The sequence below is a fragment of the Chlorocebus sabaeus genome, chromosome 28, assembly GCF_047675955.1.
Source record: "Chlorocebus sabaeus isolate Y175 chromosome 28, mChlSab1.0.hap1, whole genome shotgun sequence".
NCBI classification, from domain to species: domain Eukaryota; kingdom Metazoa; phylum Chordata; class Mammalia; order Primates; family Cercopithecidae; genus Chlorocebus; species Chlorocebus sabaeus.
This window is the reverse complement of record NC_132931.1, coordinates 20,655,913-20,677,978: the sequence shown is the minus strand read 5'-3', so window position 1 is coordinate 20,677,978 and position 22,066 is coordinate 20,655,913. Positions and strand designations below refer to the sequence as shown.

At 59.4% G+C, this 22,066-nt stretch overlaps 2 protein-coding genes across 6 annotated transcripts in view; one reads left to right on the top strand and one right to left on the bottom strand.

Annotated features, from left to right (window-relative positions):
* CHLSN (cholesin) overlaps positions 1-22,066 on the bottom strand; it is a 131,132-nt gene that overhangs the window by 35,487 nt on the left and 73,579 nt on the right. The window lies entirely within an intron of this gene.
* On the top strand, positions 671-17,942 carry GPR146 (G protein-coupled receptor 146). Of its 4 annotated transcripts, XM_037995206.2 has the most exons (4): positions 671-2,924; positions 8,894-13,874; positions 14,821-14,957; positions 16,177-17,942. In XM_037995206.2, exon 4 carries the CDS (start codon positions 16,201-16,203, stop codon positions 17,200-17,202), a length of 1,002 nt encoding a protein of 333 aa, XP_037851134.1. In that variant the 5' UTR covers positions 671-2,924; positions 8,894-13,874; positions 14,821-14,957; positions 16,177-16,200; the 3' UTR covers positions 17,203-17,942. The 4 variants fall into 4 exon arrangements, with proteins under 4 accessions (XP_037851134.1, XP_008017082.1, XP_008017085.1 ...); XM_008018891.3 differs by lacking the exon at positions 14,821-14,957; XM_008018894.3 differs by lacking the exons at positions 8,894-13,874; positions 14,821-14,957.

Genomic DNA, 22,066 nt, shown 5'->3' with positions numbered 1-22,066 from the left:
AGTCACAAGCCACACTCACAAGAACTAGGAAGTTCATTGTAAAATACTCCTTGTCCTTGGTCAGCGTGGCACACCGTATCGGACTCACTCTGCAAACACAATCACTAGAGCAGGTGCATCTCCAAGGGGAACGCCAGCCAGCCTTTCCTGCCACTCCCCGCCCCCCCACCCTGAGAAAGCCCAAATGCAAACAGACCCAGGCCAGCTGGGCCCCTCTCCAGCTCCTGACCAGCAGCCCTGGATCACTGGGTGGCATGCAGCTGACCTTCCCGACTGCCACTCAGAACAACCAGGAAAGCCTGCCGACCCGCCTGAACGCAGCAGGGGAAGGGCGGCCCCGACATCTCCGTAAGACATGTGGCTGCATGGCAAGAGCCTCGGCAGTGCGCTGGGCTGCAGAGTGAGGTGCACAACTAGGGCAACTCCCCCCCGCCCGCCGCCACACACACGGCGCACACAGCCACAGAGGAACGGCCCCAGGCCAGGAGCACACAACTGCCCTCAAATGCCCTCAGCAGGCAAGCAGGGGAGGCCACATCCACCCCCGTGACTTCAAACATCAACACTAGACTAGGGTGCAACCGCGAAGCTGAGTCAGGGCCACGCACCCCCCACACCCCCATCTGTGCCCACCCCTGCCCCTATCAACTGAGTCTTGTACAGGGGCTGGCCGGGACCCTTGGGTACAAAGCTGCAGCCTCTGGAGGGTGTTTACACCCCCAGCTACGAGTACTTATTGTGGTTCAGATCTCCCCAGGACGCACACGAGCTTTCTGCCATTCTCCCTGGCAGGGCTGGCCTGCTTGGCACAGGAAGTCTCTACAGATAAGGCAGCCTGCGGTGACCTGAAAGCTCAGTGGCTTAGAGGACGCTAACTTCCAGCACTCCCCAGCCACAGAGCACCCCCGTGGGTAGGACCCACAGAGCCTGGCATTACAGGGACCAGACAGCGACGTGCATACTCTGACCAGTGATTCTGAGGTCTTGGGCCATTTATACCATGGAGATAACGAAGCTTCTCTTAGGCAGGCTGCTAGGAGAGCCCAAAGTCCCAAACCCTGATCTTAAAAGCCAGAGTACCTCTAGGTTCAAATCCTGGCTCCACAGCCTGCAGTGTGACCTGGGGCAAGTTGCTTAAGTTTTCACAATTAAATTTAAAATACACGGTGGCTCACGCCTGTAATCCCAGCACTTTGGGAGGCCCAGGCGGGCGGATCACTTGAGGTCAGGAGTTTGAGACCAGCCTGACTAACATGGTGAAACCCTGTCTCCACTGAAAACAAAAAACAAAAAACAAAATTAGCCGGGCTTGGTGGCACACACCTGTAATCCCAGCTACTCAGGAGGCCGAGGCAGGAGAATTGCTTGAACCCAGGCAGTGGAGGCTGTAGTGAGCCAAGATCGTGCCATTGCACTCCAGCCTGGGCAAAGTGAGAGAAACTCTGTCTTTAAAAAAAAAAAAAAGAAAGAAAATTAACATGCATGTGGTGACCTAGCTCATTGATTCTAAGGCATACTCTCTGATTTTATCATCTCTCACGTGAGGCTGCGCCTTAAAATCGCAGTATGTCGCAATTTAATGGGCGGATGGCCTTCTTTTTAGTGATCTATAAAGTAATGGCATAGCTAGCACTAATTGTGTCTTACGTTTGATGAAATACAGCCCAATCTACCTTAAAACGATGGTTGAGGCTTAGAACAGAACTTGACACAGAATATGCCCTCAGGTATTGGTGTTGGCTGCTTGTGACTGTCTTTGGCAAGTAAGAGCAGTACCTGGCACCTCTGGGCACATAGGGCCCAGGTTGGATCCACTGTGCCAGGGACCTGCTACCGGGCTGGGCAGCAAGTCAGTGTCACACCAGCAGGCATGGTCCGTGGTGAGCCCCTCCGTACCCTCCCGCTGGAATAGAAAGCTGACCCCAACGTCCCACTCTGACCCATGCTCAGGAAGCCGTCCTGTCCAGGAAGGTGGCTGAGGTACATCCCTGAACACAGTGGGCCACAGCACCATTCCGCGGAGGGCCAGTGGCTGCTATTCTTCCTGCTGCTGTTCCACTCGGCCTGCAGGTCACAGCAAGTCTACGTGGAACTGTGCAACCCACATGCTTCGATTTTCAGAAACGTTCTTAGATCCTGAACCAGAATGTGCTGCAGGGGGTACTGTTTCACCTCAAAAATTACAGCAGAGTAAACGTCCTTGTTTCAACTTTTCCAATGTTTAACTTGTAACAATAGCTACAAAAGTAAGCAGGCAACAAACAATGTGTTTCTTTAAACGGCTTTCCTGTGAGTGTTCCGTTTACAAAGAAACTCCTAAAACCAGGAAGTAATTGATGACTTTGGAAACAGCAAGCAAACGTTGGGGAAGAAAGAGGGGCAGGTGTACCTGGAAGGACTAGCTTGCAGTCACTCATTTCCTTTGGAGGGCGGTGGGGCTTGCACCCTGCAGATTAGGATATATTCTGACTCGGCAAAACAGGCATCAGCGCCCGTAAAAAGAAACCGGACTGGCACTAAGAGAATTCTCAAAAACTCCAAGAGCCCTGGGTGGGCGTCCTCCCACAGGGAATCTCGGGCGCACGAGCTCGTCAAATGGCTGGTCTCAGGTTACACAACCAGCGCCGCCTCCACCGCCACCGCCCCGCGACCGCACTGGTCCAAGCGGTTCCCCCGCGGTCTGGCCGCGAGGGCGGGGCTGGGGGCGGAGCCCAGGGCGGGACCAAGGCTGGGGGCGGGGCCAGGCATCGCTGCCGCTCGGCGGCCTGGGGCGGAGCCAGGGCAGGGGGCGGGGCCGGCGGTCACGTGTGTACACAGGGCCCGGGCAGCGTGCGCGCCGTGAGCCCGGCCGGGAGCCCAGCCGCCTCCTCCAGCCCGAGCCGCCCGCCCTGCGGCGACTGCGCGGGCCGCAGCCCAGCAAGCCGGTGAGTGGGGCCCGGGAGCCTGGGTGGGGTAGATGGGGCACACCCTGGTCTCCGCCTGGGGAGCGAGTCAGCCCCGAGCTGCTGCGGCTCCCATGGCGGGCGCTGTGCTTAATGGGACTCGGTCCTCTGGCAGCTGCCCACTGCGGGGCGCCCTGCCCTTGCGGGGAGGGGACCACTGTCCTCCGGCCGCCCTCCGAGCTGAGCCCCGGGGGCGGGCGTTCGGTCATTAACCTGGTGATGGCAGCTGAATCTGCTGCCAGCGTAGGCGGCTCAGCGCCGTCACTGGCACTGCCCATGTCCGACAGGGCACCACTGATCTTGCTCTCCTGGGCCACTATGGTGACTGCTTTCGGCCCCTTCTATGATTAGCGTGTTAAAGGGAGTTTTGGAACTGTGTCTACATGGAGATGTGGGATCTGCTGTCAATTGTCTTGGACAGTTGGCAGGGCATGGGACGGCTCTTTCAAAGCTTCACTGGAAGGCAGTGCTCTCCAGCTGCCAAACTGCCGCTACCAGCAGCAGGAAACCCACTATTAAGTTAATATTACAAACCTGGCAAGTCAGTTCTCTGAACTAGGCATCAGTCTGTGTGTCTTGATGTGACTGGTCACAGTGGCTTATCTCTGCACACATGCTACGTGGTGGACCTGAGGAGGATAATTCTATATTTGTCATCCAGAGCAGTGGCTGTCACCTTTGATCTCTTCCCTGCCTATGAAAATGTACTTGAGTCCTCCATTCCACTTTTAATAGCCAGCTCCTGTCCACACGGAACAGCACGACATCTTTTATCTTTTGCTACCTTCAGCATCTAGCAGAGGGCAGCATTCAGTAACAGGGGCAAGAGGCTTTCTTTAAAGGCCTCTGCAAACTTGTATGAGTAAAACGGTTCTGACCATGTTCCCAGGCTCCTCACACATAGTGGTGATGAGATATTCTATCGTCCTAACTGGGGCACCGTTGAGAGTGAACGGAGGCACTGTTCATAATTAGACCAGTGCACGCTCACAGTACCCATGACAGGTGCAGCTCTTTCAAGAACTACTGCACGGCCTGGCTCCCCAACCAGAATCCCTGGTGTCTTCCTCAATGAAGAAGGCCTCTGAAGACAAGTGACTTAAGAACGTAGTTCATATGTGTTGAATACTGTTGTGCCTTTTCACAGAGAAGAGGTCGGGGCCAGAGCAGTGATGCTCACTGCCCGATGCTACACACACCGTGCTGACATCCATGTGGCATCCTGCCTCTCTAGCCAGCATGGACATATCCCGAGAATGGAGGACAGAAGAATGCAGACTTAGAACAGAATGTAAATACGAAAGTTGACTTGGAGTCCCTTCATAAGCCCCTAGTAGGCTGATGAAGAGAGAAGGGTAAAGGGCACGCACCTCATGTGGGTCTTAGGTTAGGATGTAAAGGCTGATTATATCTATCATACAATGAATAAATGGCATACTGCACAGACCGCTGCATGGGGAAATAGGCTTGTGTAACTTACAGTCAGAAGAGGGACATGCTGCTCACTGGGGCAGGGAGAAGAAGGGGCTCCTTGGGGAGCTGCAGCTCTCATAGCCCCTAGGATGTCATCTGGAATCCTGAAAAAACCGCCGCCACCTGGCCTTTAAAGACCCAACCACAGCAAGGCCTTGCCTTTGCAGAAGGGAGTTCTCGCCCAGAGAACCTGGCTGACCGTGTCATGCACACGACGATCCCACGGTGCTGTTTTCTTTCAACAGCGGTTCCCAGTCATTCTCTCCCGCCTGCTGGCTCCTCTGCTCTCCAGGACTTTCACTAACCTGCCCGCCCAACTGGTCAGCATTAGGCTGCCCAGCTAGGCCACATCTGTCCAGGGATCTCAAAGGCTCAGAACCCCAAGACACCATGTAGGTAGCAAAAAGGAGAGGGGACCCAGTCTGGAGAGTAGAACAATAACTTTTCTCTCTAATTTGAGATACTAAAATGAGATGCTGCCCAGGACCAGAAGTCAGTTTCTTAGACGCGTGCTGTCTACCCAGGAGCCTCCATGTGCAAACAAAACACCCCCTTGAGCAGCGGAGGGACAGGGTGGAGTGGGGCAGGTGTCGGTGCATCCCCACAGAGCCACACCCGGGTCCCTTCCTGCACAGGCCAAGGACTTTCCCCATTTTAATGGGAACCAGAGCAAGCCCTGCAGACCACTGTTGCTACCATAGCAAGTGTGATGAGGAGAAATAACCTGCTGGTTCCTCCCTGGGAAAGAACCAAGGTGGTGATAAGATCTGTGGCTCACAGCACTTCCCTGCAGGTAAGGCCACGCCTAGTAAACCCGGGCTCGACTGGGGAGCCCGGTCAGGGGCCAAGCCTGCCCAGAGTCTGCAGTGGAGACTCTCTCTTCTTGGCCAGGTCCTTGAATTTCTGAGGAAGTCTTTTTTGTTTGTTTCTGTTTTTCCCTGGTCTGCTGTACCTGGAAAGGGAATTAGTCTCACATCAAGTTAGGGAACGAAAAGCCCAAGTAAACAAAAGAATGCTGTTCCACCTTCTTCCAGGGAACTGGAGCCCATAGCTGCTGGCACAGATGCCCGGCTGGTCCACTGGCCCAGCAAGGTGCTTGGTCTCAGCCCCCAGAGCCCGTCCTGGAGCCACAAACATGCTCACTATTATCCATGGAGAAAGAGAGGCATGCTCTTTGTTTATAGTCTAAGCCAAGTCACCTGATTTACTTGCACTACTCTGCAGTTTGGAATTGTAAAAAGCAAAAGGCTACAAAAATCAAAACCACCCATCTACGTAATGAACCGTTTCTTATCACAGCCCAGGAAGGCACAGATAGGAATCAGTGTACGTAAGCTCTCCACATTGAAACCCTATGAAAACAGCAGCCTTTCCTAAGAGTCTGGCTCCTAAGAGCTGGGTGTTAATTGTTGCTAAAGCCTGGGTTCATTACTACAAAAGGAAATACACATTCCAGAGTCATTTTGAAAGCATTTTGATTGTTCTAGAACATTCACCCAAGGTTGAGCGTCTCATGGTGCATGGCAGGTTCAGCCGGGAGCTGGCCGTGGCCTTCATACTCCTTTCCTGCCATCCTTCTGAGGATGCAGTGCCTAAGGCCTCGCAATTCTATTTCCACTCAAATCTAAGGCTTCTAAAGCTTCGACAACTGTCCTGGGACAATAAGAAGCGCTGAGTCCCCACCCTGCCTGCTCTCCTTTCTACTCTGTGGGGAAATCGGATCAGTCACCTTGGGGATGTATACGTCACTGAATACATCCCCTTCCACGGTTTTCATCCAACAGTCAGCCAGACTGCTGCAGCATACATAAAAGCTTCCCGGGCCTGCAAAGAGCTCCAAGTACGGGGGAAAGAAATGGATGTGTAGACAGGCTTAACCCAGCACAACTGGCAGAGGGGTGTAGAGACAGTGGTCAGGGGTGGGCTCCCAGGGGTGCTGATGCCCAAAATAAAATGTCAAGGACAAGTCAGTGTTTGCTGAGAGAACGAGGGGAAGCGAGAAAGGGTGTTCTAGGCAAGGGATCAACATCCGCAAAAGAGAGTGTGAAAAAGAGCACCCGGAAACTTCGCGGGGATCACCGGGCATGGGACTTGTGGGCCCCAGCTCTGACAGGGCCCTGAGCAACAGAGAAAAGAACTTCCCGACTAACAGGGACAGCAACGTCAAATGTGATGGCTTTTGTGAAACTGATTCAGCCCCCTTGGAGCAGAGGATTCCTCTGCTGGTTTCTGTTTCCGCCAGCTCTGTGCAGTGCAGGCACTACTGTGCTCTCTCACATACACACACAGGGACCCAGGTGCCTCTCAGGTTGAGGAGGTGGTCACTGTCCCCACACTCAGTCCCCCTCTGTCTCCAGGCCTGCTGCTTCTGAACAGGCCTGGGGCAGCCCATTTCTATTGGGAAACCCTATCGAAGTCGGCCCCGGGTTTCAGCCAAGTTCATCTCACTGCTCACAGACGTTCATTATTAACAGGCTGCTTGATAGCACTTTGCGCTCTTTTTAAATAAGACATAGGAAGAAAGATGCCAACGTCTCACTTAATATGCTCCTGACATCTGGCCTGACGGGGTCCTGTCGCCCCTGTCCACACGCTGCCATGGTCTCCGCAGCCACACGCTGGCTCCAGACATTTTCATGAGTTATGAACCAAAGAGAACCAGGAGCCCTGGAGCAGATTCTCCTTCCCAATCCCAAGTTCCTTTGAAAGCAGTGAACACAAGCCAGGGAAGCGAGTGTTTATACTCCAGTTTAGTACTAGTGAAACATCGGGAAATTCATTGTGTTGGTATCAAGCCCGAATCCAGAACATAAGGACCATAAAACTCTGCAAAGCCTCTGCTGTCTGACCATGCGCTTCCCTGGCCTCCGCCGTCTGACCGTGCGCTTCCCTGGCCTCCCCTGCCTGACCGTGTGCTCCCCCGGCCTCCGCCGTCTGACCGTGCACTCCTCAGGCCTCCGCCGTCTGACTGTGCGCTTCCCTGGCCTCCGCCGTCTGACCGTGCGCTCCCCCGGCCTCCGCCGTCTGACCGTGCACTCCTCAGGCCTCCGCCGTCTGACCGTGCGGTCCCCCAGCCTCCGCCGTCTGACCCTGTGCTCCCTGTGCAAGCACCACCCACAGGGTGCATCCTGGGGGCTGCCTCCTCCATGTTTGCCGGCAGTGTGGGGCCCATGGTGTTGTCACCCCACCCTGCCCCACAGTTCCCCTGCACACGTGTCCGTTCACAAAGATTCTGAGTAAAAGGTCACAGAACAGTTTCCTCTGCCCTTCATATTTGGGGAGGAGGCCAAAGATCCGTAGGGGTCATCATCCCAGGCCAGGGCTGGTGACAGGGAGCAAGCGCCGGCACCTTCCTATGCTTCACGTGGGTTGGTTTATTTAACCTTCCTGTCTCAATGAGGATTTTCCTAAGCCTGGGGAAACTGAGGCACAAAGCAAGAAAGTCACCTGCCTGCAAAGACACCTGTGTGCAAGCCAGGCCTGGAAAAGCTTGGCCTGCAGTACACATGCTGGCTGCCCACTCCAGAGCCCAGGCCCTTAACCACTTCCTTCCCAGGAAGACGGAGGGCGAGGAGGTTTCTTACAGTGCTTCATGTCAACTCCTGCTGCTGCCCGCCACTAACCCAGGCTCCTGCAGATGGCAGGGGATGGGCTGTCCTACAAGCAGGCTTGCTACGAAGCCCTGTCTAATGTTCCCTCCTGTCAGGTAGGAGGAATTAGGCCAGAGGTCAAGGCAGCGTCTAGAATCAGTGGTGCTTTCTCAAAGCAGGAAAACAGTTTTAGGACTGTTTTCGTTCAAATTTTGGGCACCACTGTACTGGGTTCTATGACAGAGAAGCCACCAAGGTCCCGTGCGAGGAGCCCGGGCAGGGACAGCTGAAGCTGTGCACCTGGGCCCTCCCGATTCCCTCCCACCAGCTAGGCCTGGCAGCCAGCCAGCAGCCACCCGACCCCGACAGTGAAGGAGAGCTGCCCCACACTGTCGGCCCCCAAAGCTCAGGACACACAGGCCCTCCCAGGTCTTTCTGGTGGGCCAGGCCTTGGCAGGGCTCCCACAGCGGGCCCCACTCTGAACCACAAGCAGAGTCATCTGCAGTGTGAGACCTGCCGTCAGCACAGGGCTGCAGGCTGGGGGCTGTGCAGGGACACAGGGGCCGGCACCACTGGGCAGCCTTTCTGTCCCAGCCTGCCTGTGCACCCTGTGGGCAGTGATTCCTCAGGCACAGTGGCCCAAAGTCACAGGCTGTCAGGGGCTCTCCAGGGAGCTGGACACAGTCAGGTTTAGATCAGGAACAGAACAGATCCCCAGGACATTTGCTCAGGCTCAGAGCAGAGTAGGGAGCCATCCACCTGCGGCAGGCGCGTCCATGGACCTCCAAGCCAACAGGGACAGCTGCCCGGACGGGCTGCCCAAGCCAACCAAGGGTCCTGTCCCATTGGCTTAGGAGTCTGACACTTCTTGGTTTTCCTTTCTCAAGCTGCCCCAGCTTCTCCAAGCCCTGAGCCTGGGGCTCCCAGCTCTAAGCGATGCTCTGCAAGCAGCGTCCCTGCACCCCGTGCAGGTGGATGGACACGGGACAGCCTGCAAGGAAGTGAGGCCCAGCAGCCTTCCTGGGCTTGGAACGCTGCAGCCTAGGAAGCATCTTCCCAGGAAATCGCAGTTGGAGCCCAGCACGGGGCCTTGGAAGAAAAGGCCCCACCTTCTATCCTCACGAGCACATGTTAGGAGTGAGCACCGCTCAGCAGATGACACAGAGGCACAGCCGGACCCAAGGAGGGGCACTCCAGAATCAGCTACATCCACAGGTGCTCGGCGGGACCAGGAACCTAGAAGGCTTGACGTTCAGGGGGTCTCGGAGAAACTCGACCCCTGTCCTTCCCAGCCTCTTGCTTAGTTGGGCCTCACCCTAGCCTGCTGGAGATGGCAGCTGTGCCATCAGAGAGGGGGATGGGCAGATTGGCGGAGGTCACCCTGCAGGCCAGCAGAGGCCTCAGTGAGAGTACACGGCCCCACAGATGGCTGCTCACGGGGCCCAGAGGCCACCCCTGCGCCGCAGAGGGCACCAGCACACCTGGGCTTCCCTGAGGCTTCATATAGCTCCCAGGCCACACCAGCAGCATGTGGGCAGAGGCCCAGGCCCCTTCCCGTCGCTCAGAGAAGCTGCTGCCCCCAGAACACAGGGCGCCAGCCTCCCATCAACATTGGGTCCCAACCTCAGTCCGCTCAGGATTCCTGTGTGGAAATGTCACTTCTGCCCCAGTCCTCTGGGGTACACCTGGCGTCCAGCTCTGCCCCCTTTCTACTTAAGCAGGTGCTGGGAGACCCTGAGCCGGGCAGGCCGAGATTCTGAGCTCATGAGGGGTGCAGCAGTTTCCTGCACAGCGTGGGGAGCACATTTGCTCATGTCTCCCAGGCTGGCTGTACACTCTGAGGACAGCCCTGGGCTCTGACACCCTCCCACTTCCACTGGGCCTTCTAAGCCCTCCTCTCCTGTCCACTGCTAGCCCATGGCCCGGCCCGGCCTTGAAGCTGTAAAGACCTCTCACCCCATCCAAACGCGACTGGTCAGATATCTCCCGCATGTCAGCCACCACTGGATTGGGAAGGAGGGGCGGTAGGTGCAAGGCTGGCCCTTTTTATGAGAGTAATTTAAAAAACAAAAACAGATCAGGCACAGGGGCTCACACCTGTAATCCCAGCACTTTGGGAGACTGAGACAGGAGGGTCACTTGAACCCAGGAGTTTGAGACCAGTCTGGGCAACATAGTGAGATCCTGTCTCAAAAAATGTTAAATGAAAACATTAGCCAGCTGTAGTGGCATATGCCTGTAGTCCCAGGTACTTGGGAGGCTGAGATGGGAGGATTGCTTGAGCCCAGGAGGCAGAGGGTGCAGTGAGCTATGACTATACCACTGCCCTCCAGCCTGGGTGACTGAGGGAGATCCTGGATCCAAACAAAAAAATAAAAACAGAAGGAGGGGATAGATGAATCCCATTTGTGTCATTAATCAATTCTCTTATAGAAAAAATAAAACGATTGAAACTGGGCCATCTTGGACAGCTGAGGCCCAGGCAGGGCCAACTCCTTCCACCTTCCCAGCCAAGATGCTGCCTGCGGCCCCTCCCCTCCTGGCCCGAGATGCTGTCACTGTCCCTAAGAGACCCTGAGGCCTGCTCCAGGCTGAGTGGGTGAGGAGCCTCTCAGCAAGCGCCTGCATCGAGGCATGCCCTCCTGAGAGGTGAGGCTGACCTGCAGCGTCCAGCTCGGCTGGGGAAATTCGCCTGAGAAGGGCCCAGTCCTGGGTGCCTCCCTGGGGGAGGCCTTGGGGCTGCTTGTGCTGGTACCGACATGGGCCTGGGGAGGGACCTGCGTGTGGGTGGCAGGTACTGAGTCATGGGGGAGGGTGTCGGGGGGGAGATGCTGGTGGTAACAGTGGGACGTAGGAAGTGAAACCAGCTGTGTGACTTTGGAGGTGCTGGAGGAACAGGGCCTGGCGGAGGGGGTAGGGGAGCCAGGAAGGAGCAGTTGCCAGGGACGGCCTGGCCTGGGAGGGTGGCCAGGAGCTGGGGAAGAAGCCGGTGGTCTCTCGGTGCAAAGGTGGGGCTGGCCTGGAGGAGAGGCTCACAGGGTCCCTGCTGGCTGAGGGTGCAGTGGCGGGCCCCGGAGGCTGAATATCAACCCCGCCGCTGGGCAGGCAGCGCTCAGAGCAAAATGGGTGACTGGAGGGCACGTGCCAGCTCTGCTCCTCGAGCCTGGCCCAGGAGGGGCCTGCAGCACGGGGCTGGGGGGCAGGCAGCCCTTCTCTGTTGTCTCCCCTGCCTTCTGAGGAGGGAGCCTCTGGAATCTTTCATCGCCACTGCAACAAACTCAGGCTTTCGTGTCGGAAAAGAGCCCATTTCTGACAAGGCTCATTTGGGCTCTCCCCCAGCCTCTAAGTCTCCCACCACCTGGCTCCCCGTTCCTCTTTCCCTTGAAGGAAGTCAGCAGAGCGCGTGGCTGACGGGAAAGACGCCACAGCGGACCTGCCCGGCAGGGGGAGAGGCCAGGCCATTGTTCTCCAGTTCCAGGATGCCCCGCTTCCCCAAACAGCCTGGCAGCCTGGAACAGGAAGTCTCTGGGCACAGAGGCAAGCAGGGGACCACAGACAGGCAAGGAGTCGAAGGCTCCACCCACCTGGGCCAGTCCAGGCTCCCACAGAACCCCTCTGCGGCCAGGCAGGCACGTGGGGCCCGGGCCATCACCCTCACTTGGACGCAGGTGCGGCGATGGCAGGGGAGGGGTGTCTACGGCAGCGCCCAGAGCCTTGGGCAGGAAAGGACCCTGGCTAATGTGCCTGGAACAGCTCAGTGACAGGGAGCTGGGCTGGCTGTGAGGGTCGGGCACGCGTCACGAGTCTTCTGTGACCAAGAGATGCAGGAACACTGGCTCACACGACTCGCCAGGTCCTGGCACACTGTGGTCCTGTGGGTGCCACCTGCGGCTCCCAGCCTGCAAAATGTACACCTTGCTGGGCATGGCGGCTCACATCTGTGATCCCAGCACTTTGGGAGGCCGAGGCGGGCAGATCACCTGAGGATGGGAGTTTGAGACCAGCCTGGCCAACATGGAGAAACCTTGTCTCTACTAAAAATATAAAATTAGCTGGGCGTGGTGGCGGGTGCCTATAATCCCAGCTACTCGGGAGGCTGAGGCAGGAGAATCGATTGAACCTGGGAGGCGGAAGTTGCAGTGAGCCGAGATCGCACCACTGTACTCCAGCCTGGGCAACAGAACAAGACTCTGTCTCAAAAACAAACAAACAAAAAAACCATACACCTCATGCTCACTCCTCTGGGAGCCATGAATAACAGCCCGCAGGCAGGATACTCTCAAACCAGCTCCTGGAGGGCACTCCCAGGGACCCCTGTTCCTACCATGAGCCCCGCCAGAGAGGAGGTGGGCCATGGAGGCTTGTCCACCCAGGTGTGGCCAAGAAGAGGGTTTCCTCACACTCTGCTGACCTGCTTTCCTTCCATGCCTCTCAGCCCAGGTCCTGACACAGGTGGAAACCTGACCTCCTTGGCTTTAGAATGTCCCCCAGAGCCCACAGAGCAACCCGCCCCCAGCCGCCTTCCCTCCCAAGATCTCCAGGTAATGCCTGGTAAAAGGAGGACTCCGGGGAGAATGTTGGGAAAACATGCAAAGCGCATCACCTTCCAACCGATGGAGAGTGAAGGAAAACAGGTACCATTTGGCTTGTAACCTTCACTGGAAATAGAAACCATCCTCATCATTGATACCTGGTGAACTGCACAGAGAACAACCTGCAGCTTTGGAAGCTTATAAATCCTTCAGTATTTGTCAGCTACCAGTAAACAAAAATGCACACGGGAGAACTTTCCACCCGAACCCCACCTGGAGGCCAGCGTTCCCAGGTCCCGGCTGGTGTGACAGCACGCACTGGAGGGCCGGCTCAGACACGGCGAGTGGGACGCACGTGAGCACAGGGAGGAAATGCCAGCAGATCCTGCTTCACGTGACCAGCTCCCAAGAATCGAGCCATTCTTAGCCTCACAGACGCTGGCCGCCTCCCTCTGGCTCGGCCTCACGGTGGGGCAGGCATTAGCAGTCCAGGCAGCTTCTCTCTGACTCCCCGCAAGGAGGGGTGCGGTGGGCAACAGGCTGGCCCCGCACAGTTCCATCTGCAGGAGAGCCCAGCAGAGCAGCCCTTGCAGGAGGCTGTGTCTGTGGGGCCGGCTCAGCTTTTCTCTGGCCATGCCTGTGTCCCTTCTGTGCACGGAGACACTAGATGCACGTGCTCCCCTCTCTGCTTCCGACCCAAGCCTGCCCTCGGCCTCCGCTGTGCCTCCAAGGGATCCTGTGTCCTGTGGGCTGAGTGAGCACGGCCAAGCCTTCGCTTGACAGTAGACCCTTCTATTGATTTCTTCACAGAAAAAAAGGCTCATAACCAACATTTAAAGCACACTGAACACCAGGAGTGGCTGCATGGACCTGGACACATGTCTGCCTGACCTGCCCCTGGGCTCTTGGTAGGACGCCCTGCAGCAATGCAGACAGGGGCCTGCAGGGAGAGGCCACATCCCCAGGAGCCAGGCTATCAGAAAGGTGGGGCAAGAGGCCAGCTGTGCTCGCTTTGCAGTGCGGTCCCGTCCAAGCACGGCCCCTCATTTCTGGAACCCGGCTGTAAACAGCAGGAGGGAGGGGCGGCGGCGCCTGCCAAGGGAGGCAGAGGCCCTGCGGGGAACTTACCAGAGGAAAACAAGTGCTTGCATCCTGGGGCCCTCACACGCACGCGCAGGAGGCCAGGCGTGCTGCTGATAAGAGCCTGCAGGTTTGCAGAGAAGCGCAGCAGCGCAGGTCCTCACCAGAGTTCTAGTGGCCACTTCTGTCCCGCCATGCTGCTCACCGACAGTGTCTGGGGCCCACAGCACCAAGAGGCTCGGGCCACAAAGTAAAGGTGAGAGCCTGTGGTGCCCGCAGGCAGAAGAGGGGACATGGGGGGGCTCTGTGCAGCGCAGGTGGGCGAGGGGACATGGGAGGCTCTGTACAGTGCAGGCAGGAGAGGGGACGCGGGGGGCTCTGTGTAGCACAGGTGGGAGAGGGGACGCAGGGGGCTCTGTACAGTGCCACCAGCCGGCATCTCTAGGGAATGAAGGGGTGCCATGACGGAGCACATTGAGGGGTCCTGGCCCTTGGCAAGCTCTGTGAGGCAAAGGCGGCTGGCCAGGGGTGCCCTCCTGTCAGTGGCTGGAGGCAGCACACAAGGCACACAGCGAGACAGCCCTCCCGCTCCGATCTTTTTTTTTTTTTTTTTTTGAGATGGAGTCTCGCTCTGTCGCCCAAGCTGGAGTGCAGTGGCACGATCCCGCCTCCCGGGTTCACGCCATTCTCCTGCCTCAGCCTCCCGAGTAGCTGGGACTACAGGTGCCCGCCACCGCGCCCGGCTCATTTTTTGTATTTTTTAGTAGAGACGGGGTTTCACCGTGGTCTTGATCTCCTGACCTTGTGATCCGCCCGCCTCGGCCTCCCAAAGTGCTAGGATTACAGGCGTGAGCCACTGCGCCCGGCCAACCCCCGCTCCGATCTTCTAACCACAGACCCTGGATAGATCTGGGGGCCCTGGGCGCCCCGTGAGGCCTGGCCAGGCTGTTGACTGACACTCAGTCGCAGTGGCCGGTGTTTCCTGGGGACTCAAGTGGAGTCTGGGCAGTGACGTCCTCAAAATGGGCTGCCACTCTGTGACAGCCAAAGCCATGCAGCCTTGCAGGCAGGAGCTGGGGTGTGGGGGACCACAATCGCTAAGAACCCCGTCCTCTGGACCCTGGAGCAGCAGGAGGGGAGAAGCCTGCAGAAGCCCGGACGCCTCCCCCCTTCAATGGCCCCCGCTGCTGTGCTTGGAGCAGGTGTATCCTGTCTGGAGCTTGTGCTGGCCCGGCGAGTGGAGCCCAGAGCCCCCCCCCAACTACCAACATCCCCCAGATTGCCGCCTGCCCGGCCCAGGAAGTTCTAGTCAAGATGTATTAGCGAGGGGCTGGACAAGGTGAGCATGTGAGAAGCAGGGGCTGGGGGGCCAGGACGTGGGGGTGCTGCGGCAGCAGTGTGGCTGGGCACACCCGGCGACGGCCTAGTTCTGCATGCCTGTCACCACCTGACCCTCACTGCGGCTGCTGGGTAGCATTCACCAGGATTGCACAATGACCTACACCTCCCGTCCTGCCCGCCAGCCTCTGGATGGGAATTCCCACATCCACCCACCCGCCCATCTGCCAGCTGCCTGCATGCTTAGCCCCAGGGCCATGTTGCCTGCTGTGGGGCGCACGCTGCTACTGACACTGGGGGCCTCGGGCCCTGGCCCCTCTGCACTCTCCTCCTCCCGAGCCTCCTCTTCCCACCCTGCTGTGGCCCCGTGTGTGGTGTGGGTCTTGCAGTGGCAGGACTCCGGGGGCAGGTGAGGACCCACTCCCGTAGCCAGCCTCTGCACTGCTCCCGCCTCCGGGCACAGGAACGATGCCGTCTGCTCGTCTGCCTGAGATGCTTTTCTACTCCACTCTGAGAGCAGGAGGTCAGCCAGGACCAAATGACATGCTGGACATCAGGCTTCCCGAGACAGCTGCAGGTCCCCGAGGAATGCCTGTGCTTTGGTGGGGGCAGAATTCTTACTCTAGGATGGCTCCAGCCGCTAGGTTCTCGTTCAGTGACGTCAAGACCGGCTATATCCCCATGTCCCCAGAGCCTCCTGTGGGCTGTGACCCACAGGTCACCCTCCCTGGAGCCCAGGCTCTGCAAGGACTCCAAGGTGCCGGGTCCTGGGCTGCCGGGAGGGAGGGAGGCACAGGGCTGACCGTCCACATTGCCTGTCCCTCCTGGCACTGGCAGGATCCGAACACCACAGGCACCCAGTAAACTTCAGGAATCATAGCGCGGGGCCCGTCCAACCAAGTCAAGTCAGGATGACCAGCCAGGCCTTGCAGCAGCCCACAAACAGTGGGCTCTGAGCATGTGGGGCATGCCAGGCTCCCTCTCTGGTACCCAGCCCCAGCTGCTGAAATGAGTGCAGCCACATCAGCCCCCGGTCAGGACCTGATGCGGCCATTTATCAATGCTCAACTTCATTTTCACAGAAATGCACCTGAGGCAGTCTCACTCTGTGGTCTCCAGCTATTCCTGCGCCATGAGAAGGTGCCCCTGTACCTGCAGCACTTCTGAGCCAGGGTCCTGGGAGGGGACACGAGCTGACCACCTGTTCCTTCTTTCTGCAGGGTTGCGGAGCCTCACCGGCTGCCATGTGGGGCTGCGGCTGGTTCAACGGCACAGGGCTGGTGGAGGAGCTGCCTGCCTGCCAGGACCTGCAGCTGGGGCTGTCACTGCTGTCGCTGCTGGGCCTGGTGGTAGGCGTGCCAGTGGGCCTGTGCTACAACGCCCTGCTGGTGCTGGCCAACCTACACAGTAAGGCCAGCATGACCATGCCAGATGTGTACTTTGTCAACATGGCAGTGGCGGGCCTGGTGCTCAGCGCCCTGGCCCCTGTGCACCTGCTCGGCCCCCCGAGCTCCCAGTGGGCACTGTGGAGCGCAGGCGGTGAGGTCCACGTGGCACTGCAGATCCCCTTCAATGTGTCCTCACTGGTGGCCATGTACTCCACTGCCCTGCTGAGCCTCGACCATTACATCGAGCGTGCACTGCCGCGGACCTACATGGCCAGCGTGTACAACACGCGGCACGTGTGCGGCTTTGTGTGGGGCGGTGCGCTGCTGACCAGCTTTTCCTCGCTGCTCTTCTACATCTGCAGCCATGTGTCCACCCGCGCGCTGGAGTGCGCCAAGATGCAGAACACAGAAGCTGCCGACGCCACGCTGGTGTTCATCGGTTATGTGGTGCCTGCACTGGCTGCCCTCTATGCGCTGGTGCTACTCTCCCGCGTCCGCAGGGAGGACACACCCCTGGACCGGGACACAGGCCGGCTGGAGCCCTCGGCACACAGGCTGCTGGTGGCCACCGTGTGCACGCAGTTTGGGCTCTGGACGCCACACTATCTGGTCCTGCTGGGGCACACAGTCCTCGTCTCGCGAGGGCAGCCCGTGGACGCGCACTACCTGGGGCTGCTGCACTTTGCGAAGGATTTGTCTAAACTCCTAGCCTTCTCCAGCAGCTTCGTGACACCGCTTCTCTACCGCTACATGAACCAGAGCTTCCCCGGCAAGCTCCGGCGGCTGATGAAGAAGCTGCCCTGTGGGGACCGGCACTGCTCGCCAGACCACATAGGGGTGCAGCAGGTGCTGGCGTAGGCGGCCCAGCCCTCCCAGAGAGACGTGACTCTGGTGGACGCAGAGCACTTAGTTACTCTGGATGCCTCCGCATCCTTCCAGAAGGAGACGAGCTGCTGGAAGAGAAGTAGGAGGGGTGTTTTTCTTGAAGTTTTCTTTTTCCCACAAATGCCACTCTTGGGCCAAGGCCATGGTCCCAGTGGCTGGCGTCTGGCGTGAGCTTCCCCGGGGCCTGTGCGTCTCCTGAACACACAGCTCAAGGTCCACATCCGCAAAAGCCTCCTTGCCTTCAGCTTTCTCAGCATTCAGTTTGTCAATGAAGTGATGGACGCCTAAAGCCAGTATATATACTCTGTGGTTAAAATACTTGATTCCCCCTCCTTTGTTTTATAAAAACAGATGTTTTCTAGAAAAATGACAAGTATTAAAATGAAGGAAACCCTATGAAAGAATGGCAACAGCCGGGGTGGCTGGGCCCTGGCAGTGGGCGGCGGCCACTGGCCGGGCCTGCTGGGTGTGCCGCGGTCACCATAGGGTTCTGAGAACATTTCACAGAAGTGCCTGAGACACGGAGACACGGCTGGTGTTAAACAGAGTCATTTAGTAGCAGTGACGCGCTCTCAGCCACCAAATGTCCCTGACGCCCTCCCCAGCCCCCAGGGATAACATCAGCTGAGGCTTTTTTCAGTTTGAACCTGTTCTAAATCAACTCCTCAAAGTGTGCACAAAACTAAAGAATATAAATAAACAAAAGAAAGTAAGGTGTGTTAGGATTTCTGACTGAATACCAGAGCTGAAGGGCCCCCCCAGGGGACAGAAGGCTGGAGGCTGTGTCACATGGGGTCTGGCGAGAGGGCCAGGGTGGAACCTGAGGCCAGCTCCCAAGGCACCTGGAACCAGCATCTGCATCTCCTCCGCCCTGGCAGCCTCAGGTGGGGCCCGGACCGGCCTGTTCCACTTGGGTCCACGGGTCTGTAGTGAGACGGGTCCATCCATAGTGAGGGGGTCTTAGTGAGGCGGGTCCATCCATAGTGAGGCGGGTCTTAGTGAGGCGGGTCCATCCATAGTGAGGCGGGTCTTAGTGAGGCGGGTCCATCCATAGTGAGGCGGGTCTTAGTGAGGCGGGTCCATCCATAGTGAGGCGGGTCTTAGTGAGGCGGGTCCATCCATAGTGAGGCGGGTCTTAGTGAGGCGGATCCTAGTGGGGCGGGTCAGTGGTGAGGCAGGTCCGTAGTGGGGCGGGTCTTAGTGGGGGGGCGTGCATAGTGAGGCAGATGCGTAGTAAGACGGGTCTTAGTGAGGCGGGTCCATAGTGAGGTGGGTCCGTGGTGAGGGGGATCTTAGTGTGGCGGGTCTGTGGAGGGGCGGGTCTGTGGTGAGGCGGGTCTTAGTGCGGCGGGTCTGTGGTGAGGCGGGTCTGTGGTGGGGCGGGTCTGTGGTGAGGCGGGTCTGTGGTGAGGCGGGTCTGTGGTGAGGCGGGTCTTAGTGCGGCGGGTCTGTGGTGAGGCGGGTCTGTGGTGAGGCGGGTCTTAGTGAGGCGGGTCTGTGGTGAGGCGGGTCTTAGTGCGGCGGGTCTGTGGTGGGACGGATCTTAGTGAGGCGGGTCTGTAGTGGGGCGGGTCTTAGTGAGGCGGGTCTGTGGTGGGGCGGGTCTGTGGTGAGGCGGGTCTGTGGTGGGACGGATCTTAGTGAGGCGGGTCTTAGTGGGGCGGGTCTTAGTGAGGCGGGTCTGTGGTGAGGCGGGTCTTAGTGAGGCGGGTCTTAGTGAGGCGGGTCTGTGGTGGGGCGGGTCTTAGTGCGGCGGGTCTGTGGTGGGACGGATCTTAGTGAGGCGGGTCTGTAGTGGGGCGGGTCTTAGTGAGGCGGGTCTGTGGTGGGGCGGGTCTGTGGTGAGGCGGGTCTGTGGTGGGACGGATCTTAGTGAGGCGGGTCTTAGTGGGGCGGGTCTTAGTGAGGCGGGTCTGTGGTGAGGCGGGTCTTAGTGAGGCGGGTCTTAGTGAGGCGGGTCTGTGGTGGGGCGGGTCTTAGTGCGGCGGGTCTGTGGTGGGACGGATCTTAGTGAGGCGGGTCTGTAGTGGGGCGGGTCTTAGTGAGGCGGGTCTGTGGTGGGGCGGGTCTGTGGTGGGGCGGGTCTGTGGTGGGGCGGGTCTTAGTGAGGCGGGTCTGTGGTGGGGCGGGTCTGTGGTGAGGCGGGTCTGTGGTGGGACGGATCTTAGTGAGGCGGGTCTTAGTGGGGCGGGTCTTAGTGAGGCGGGTCTGTGGTGAGGCGGGTCTTAGTGAGGCGGGTCTTAGTGAGGCGGGTCTGTGGTGGGGCGGGTCTTAGTGCGGCGGGTCTGTGGTGGGACGGATCTTAGTGAGGCGGGTCTTAGTGGGGCGGGTCTTAGTGAGGCGGGTCTGTGGTGAGGCGGGTCTTAGTGAGGCGGGTCTTAGTGAGGCGGGTCTGTGGTGGGGCGGGTCTTAGTGCGGCGGGTCTGTGGTGGGACGGATCTTAGTGAGGCGGGTCTGTAGTGGGGCGGGTCTTAGTGAGGCGGGTCTGTGGTGGGGCGGGTCTGTGGTGGGGCGGGTCTGTGGTGGGGCGGGTCTTAGTGAGGCGGGTCTGTGGTGGGGCGGGTCTGTGGTGAGGCGGGTCTGTGGTGGGACGGATCTTAGTGAGGCGGGTCTTAGTGGGGCGGGTCTTAGTGAGGCGGGTCTGTGGTGAGGCGGGTCTTAGTGAGGCGGGTCTTAGTGAGGCGGGTCTGTGGTGGGGCGGGTCTTAGTGCGGCGGGTCTGTGGTGGGACGGATCTTAGTGAGGCGGGTCTGTAGTGGGGCGGGTCTTAGTGAGGCGGGTCTGTGGTGGGGCGGGTCTGTGGTGAGGCGGGTCTGTGGTGGGACGGATCTTAGTGAGGCGGGTCTGTAGTGGGGCGGGTCTTAGTGAGGCGGGTCTGTGGTGAGGCGGGTCTTAGTGAGGCGGGTCTGTGGTGAGGCGGGTCTTAGTGAGGCGGGTCTGTGGTGGGGCGGGTCTGTGGTGGGGCGGGTCTTAGTGCGGCGGGTCTGTGGTGAGGCGGGTCTGTGGTGAGGCGGGTCTTAGTGAGGCGGGTCTGTGGTGAGGCGGGTCTTAGTGCGGCGGGTCTGTGGTGGGACGGATCTTAGTGAGGCGGGTCTGTAGTGGGGCGGGTCTTAGTGAGGCGGGTCTGTGGTGAGGCGGGTCTTAGTGAGGCGGGTCTGTGGTGAGGCGGGTCTTAGTGAGGCGGGTCTGTGGTGGGGCGGGTCTGTGGTGGGGCGGGTCTTAGTGCGGCGGGTCTGTGGTGAGGCGGGTCTGTGGTGGGGCGGGTCTTAGTGAGGCGGGTCTGTGGTGAGGCGGGTCTGTGGTGCGGCGGGTCTGTGGTGAGGCGGGTCTTAGTGCGGCGGGTCTGTGGTGAGGCGGGTCTGTGGTGGGGCGGGTCTTAGTGAGGCGGGTCTGTAGTGGGGCGGGTCTTAGTGCGGCGGGTCTGTGGTGAGGCGGGTCTGTGGTGGGGCGGGTCTTAGTGAGGCGGGTCTGTGGTGGGGCGGGTCTTAGTGAGGCGGGTCTGTGGTGGGGCGGGTCTTAGTGAGGCGGGTCTTAGTGAGGCGGGTCTGTGGTGAGGCGGGTCTGTGGTGAGGCGGGTCTGTGGTGAGGCGGGTCTTAGTGCGGCGGGTCTGTGGTGAGGCGGGTCTGTGGTGGGGCGGGTCTTAGTGAGGCGGGTCTGTGGTGAGGCGGGTCTGTGGTGGGGCGGGTCTTAGTGAGGCGGGTCTGTGGTGGGGCGGGTCTTAGTGAGGCGGGTCTGTGGTGGGGCGGGTCTTAGTGAGGCGGGTCTGTGGTGAGGCGGGTCTGTGGTGAGGCGGGTCTTAGTGAGGCGGGTCTGTGGTGAGGCGGGTCTTAGTGAGGCGGGTCTGTGGTGGGGCGGGTCTTAGTGAGGCGGGTCTGTGGTGGGGCGGGTCTTAGTGCGGCGGGTCTGTGGTGAGGCGGGTCTGTGGTGGGGCGGGTCTTAGTGAGGCGGGTCTGTGGTGGGGCGGGTCTTAGTGAGGCGGGTCTTAGTGAGGCGGGTCTGTGGTGAGGCGGGTCTGTGGTGAGGCGGGTCTGTGGTGAGGCGGGTCTTAGTGCGGCGGGTCTGTGGTGAGGCGGGTCTGTGGTGGGGCGGGTCTTAGTGAGGCGGGTCTGTAGTGGGGCGGGTCTTAGTGAGGCGGGTCTGTGGTGAGGCGGGTCTGTGGTGGGGCGGGTCTTAGTGAGGCGGGTCTGTGGTGGGGCGGGTCTTAGTGAGGCGGGTCTGTGGTGGGGCGGGTCTTAGTGAGGCGGGTCTTAGTGAGGCGGGTCTGTGGTGAGGCGTGTCTGTGGTGAGGCGGGTCTGTGGTGAGGCGGGTCTTAGTGCGGCGGGTCTGTGGTGAGGCGGGTCTGTGGTGGGGCGGGTCTTAGTGAGGCGGGTCTTAGTGAGGCGGGTCTGTGGTGAGGCGGGTCTGTGGTGAGGCGGGTCTGTGGTGAGGCGGGTCTTAGTGCGGCGGGTCTGTGGTGAGGCGGGTCTGTGGTGGGGCGGGTCTTAGTGAGGCGGGTCTGTAGTGGGGCGGGTCTTAGTGAGGCGGGTCTTAGTGAGGCGGGTCTGTGGTGAGGCGGGTCTGTGGTGGGGCGGGTCTTAGTGAGGCGGGTCTGTGGTGGGGCGGGTCTTAGTGAGGCGGGTCTGTGGTGGGACCGGTCTGTGGTGGGGCGGGTCTTAGTGAGGCGGGTCTGTGGTGAGGCGGGTCTGTGGTGAGGCGGGTCTGTGGTGAGGCGGGTCTTAGTGAGGCGGGTCTGTGGTGAGGCGGGTCTTAGTGAGGCGGGTCTGTGGTGGGGCGGGTCTGTGGTGGGGCGGGTCTTAGTGCGGCGGGTCTGTGGTGAGGCGGGTCTGTGGTGGGGCG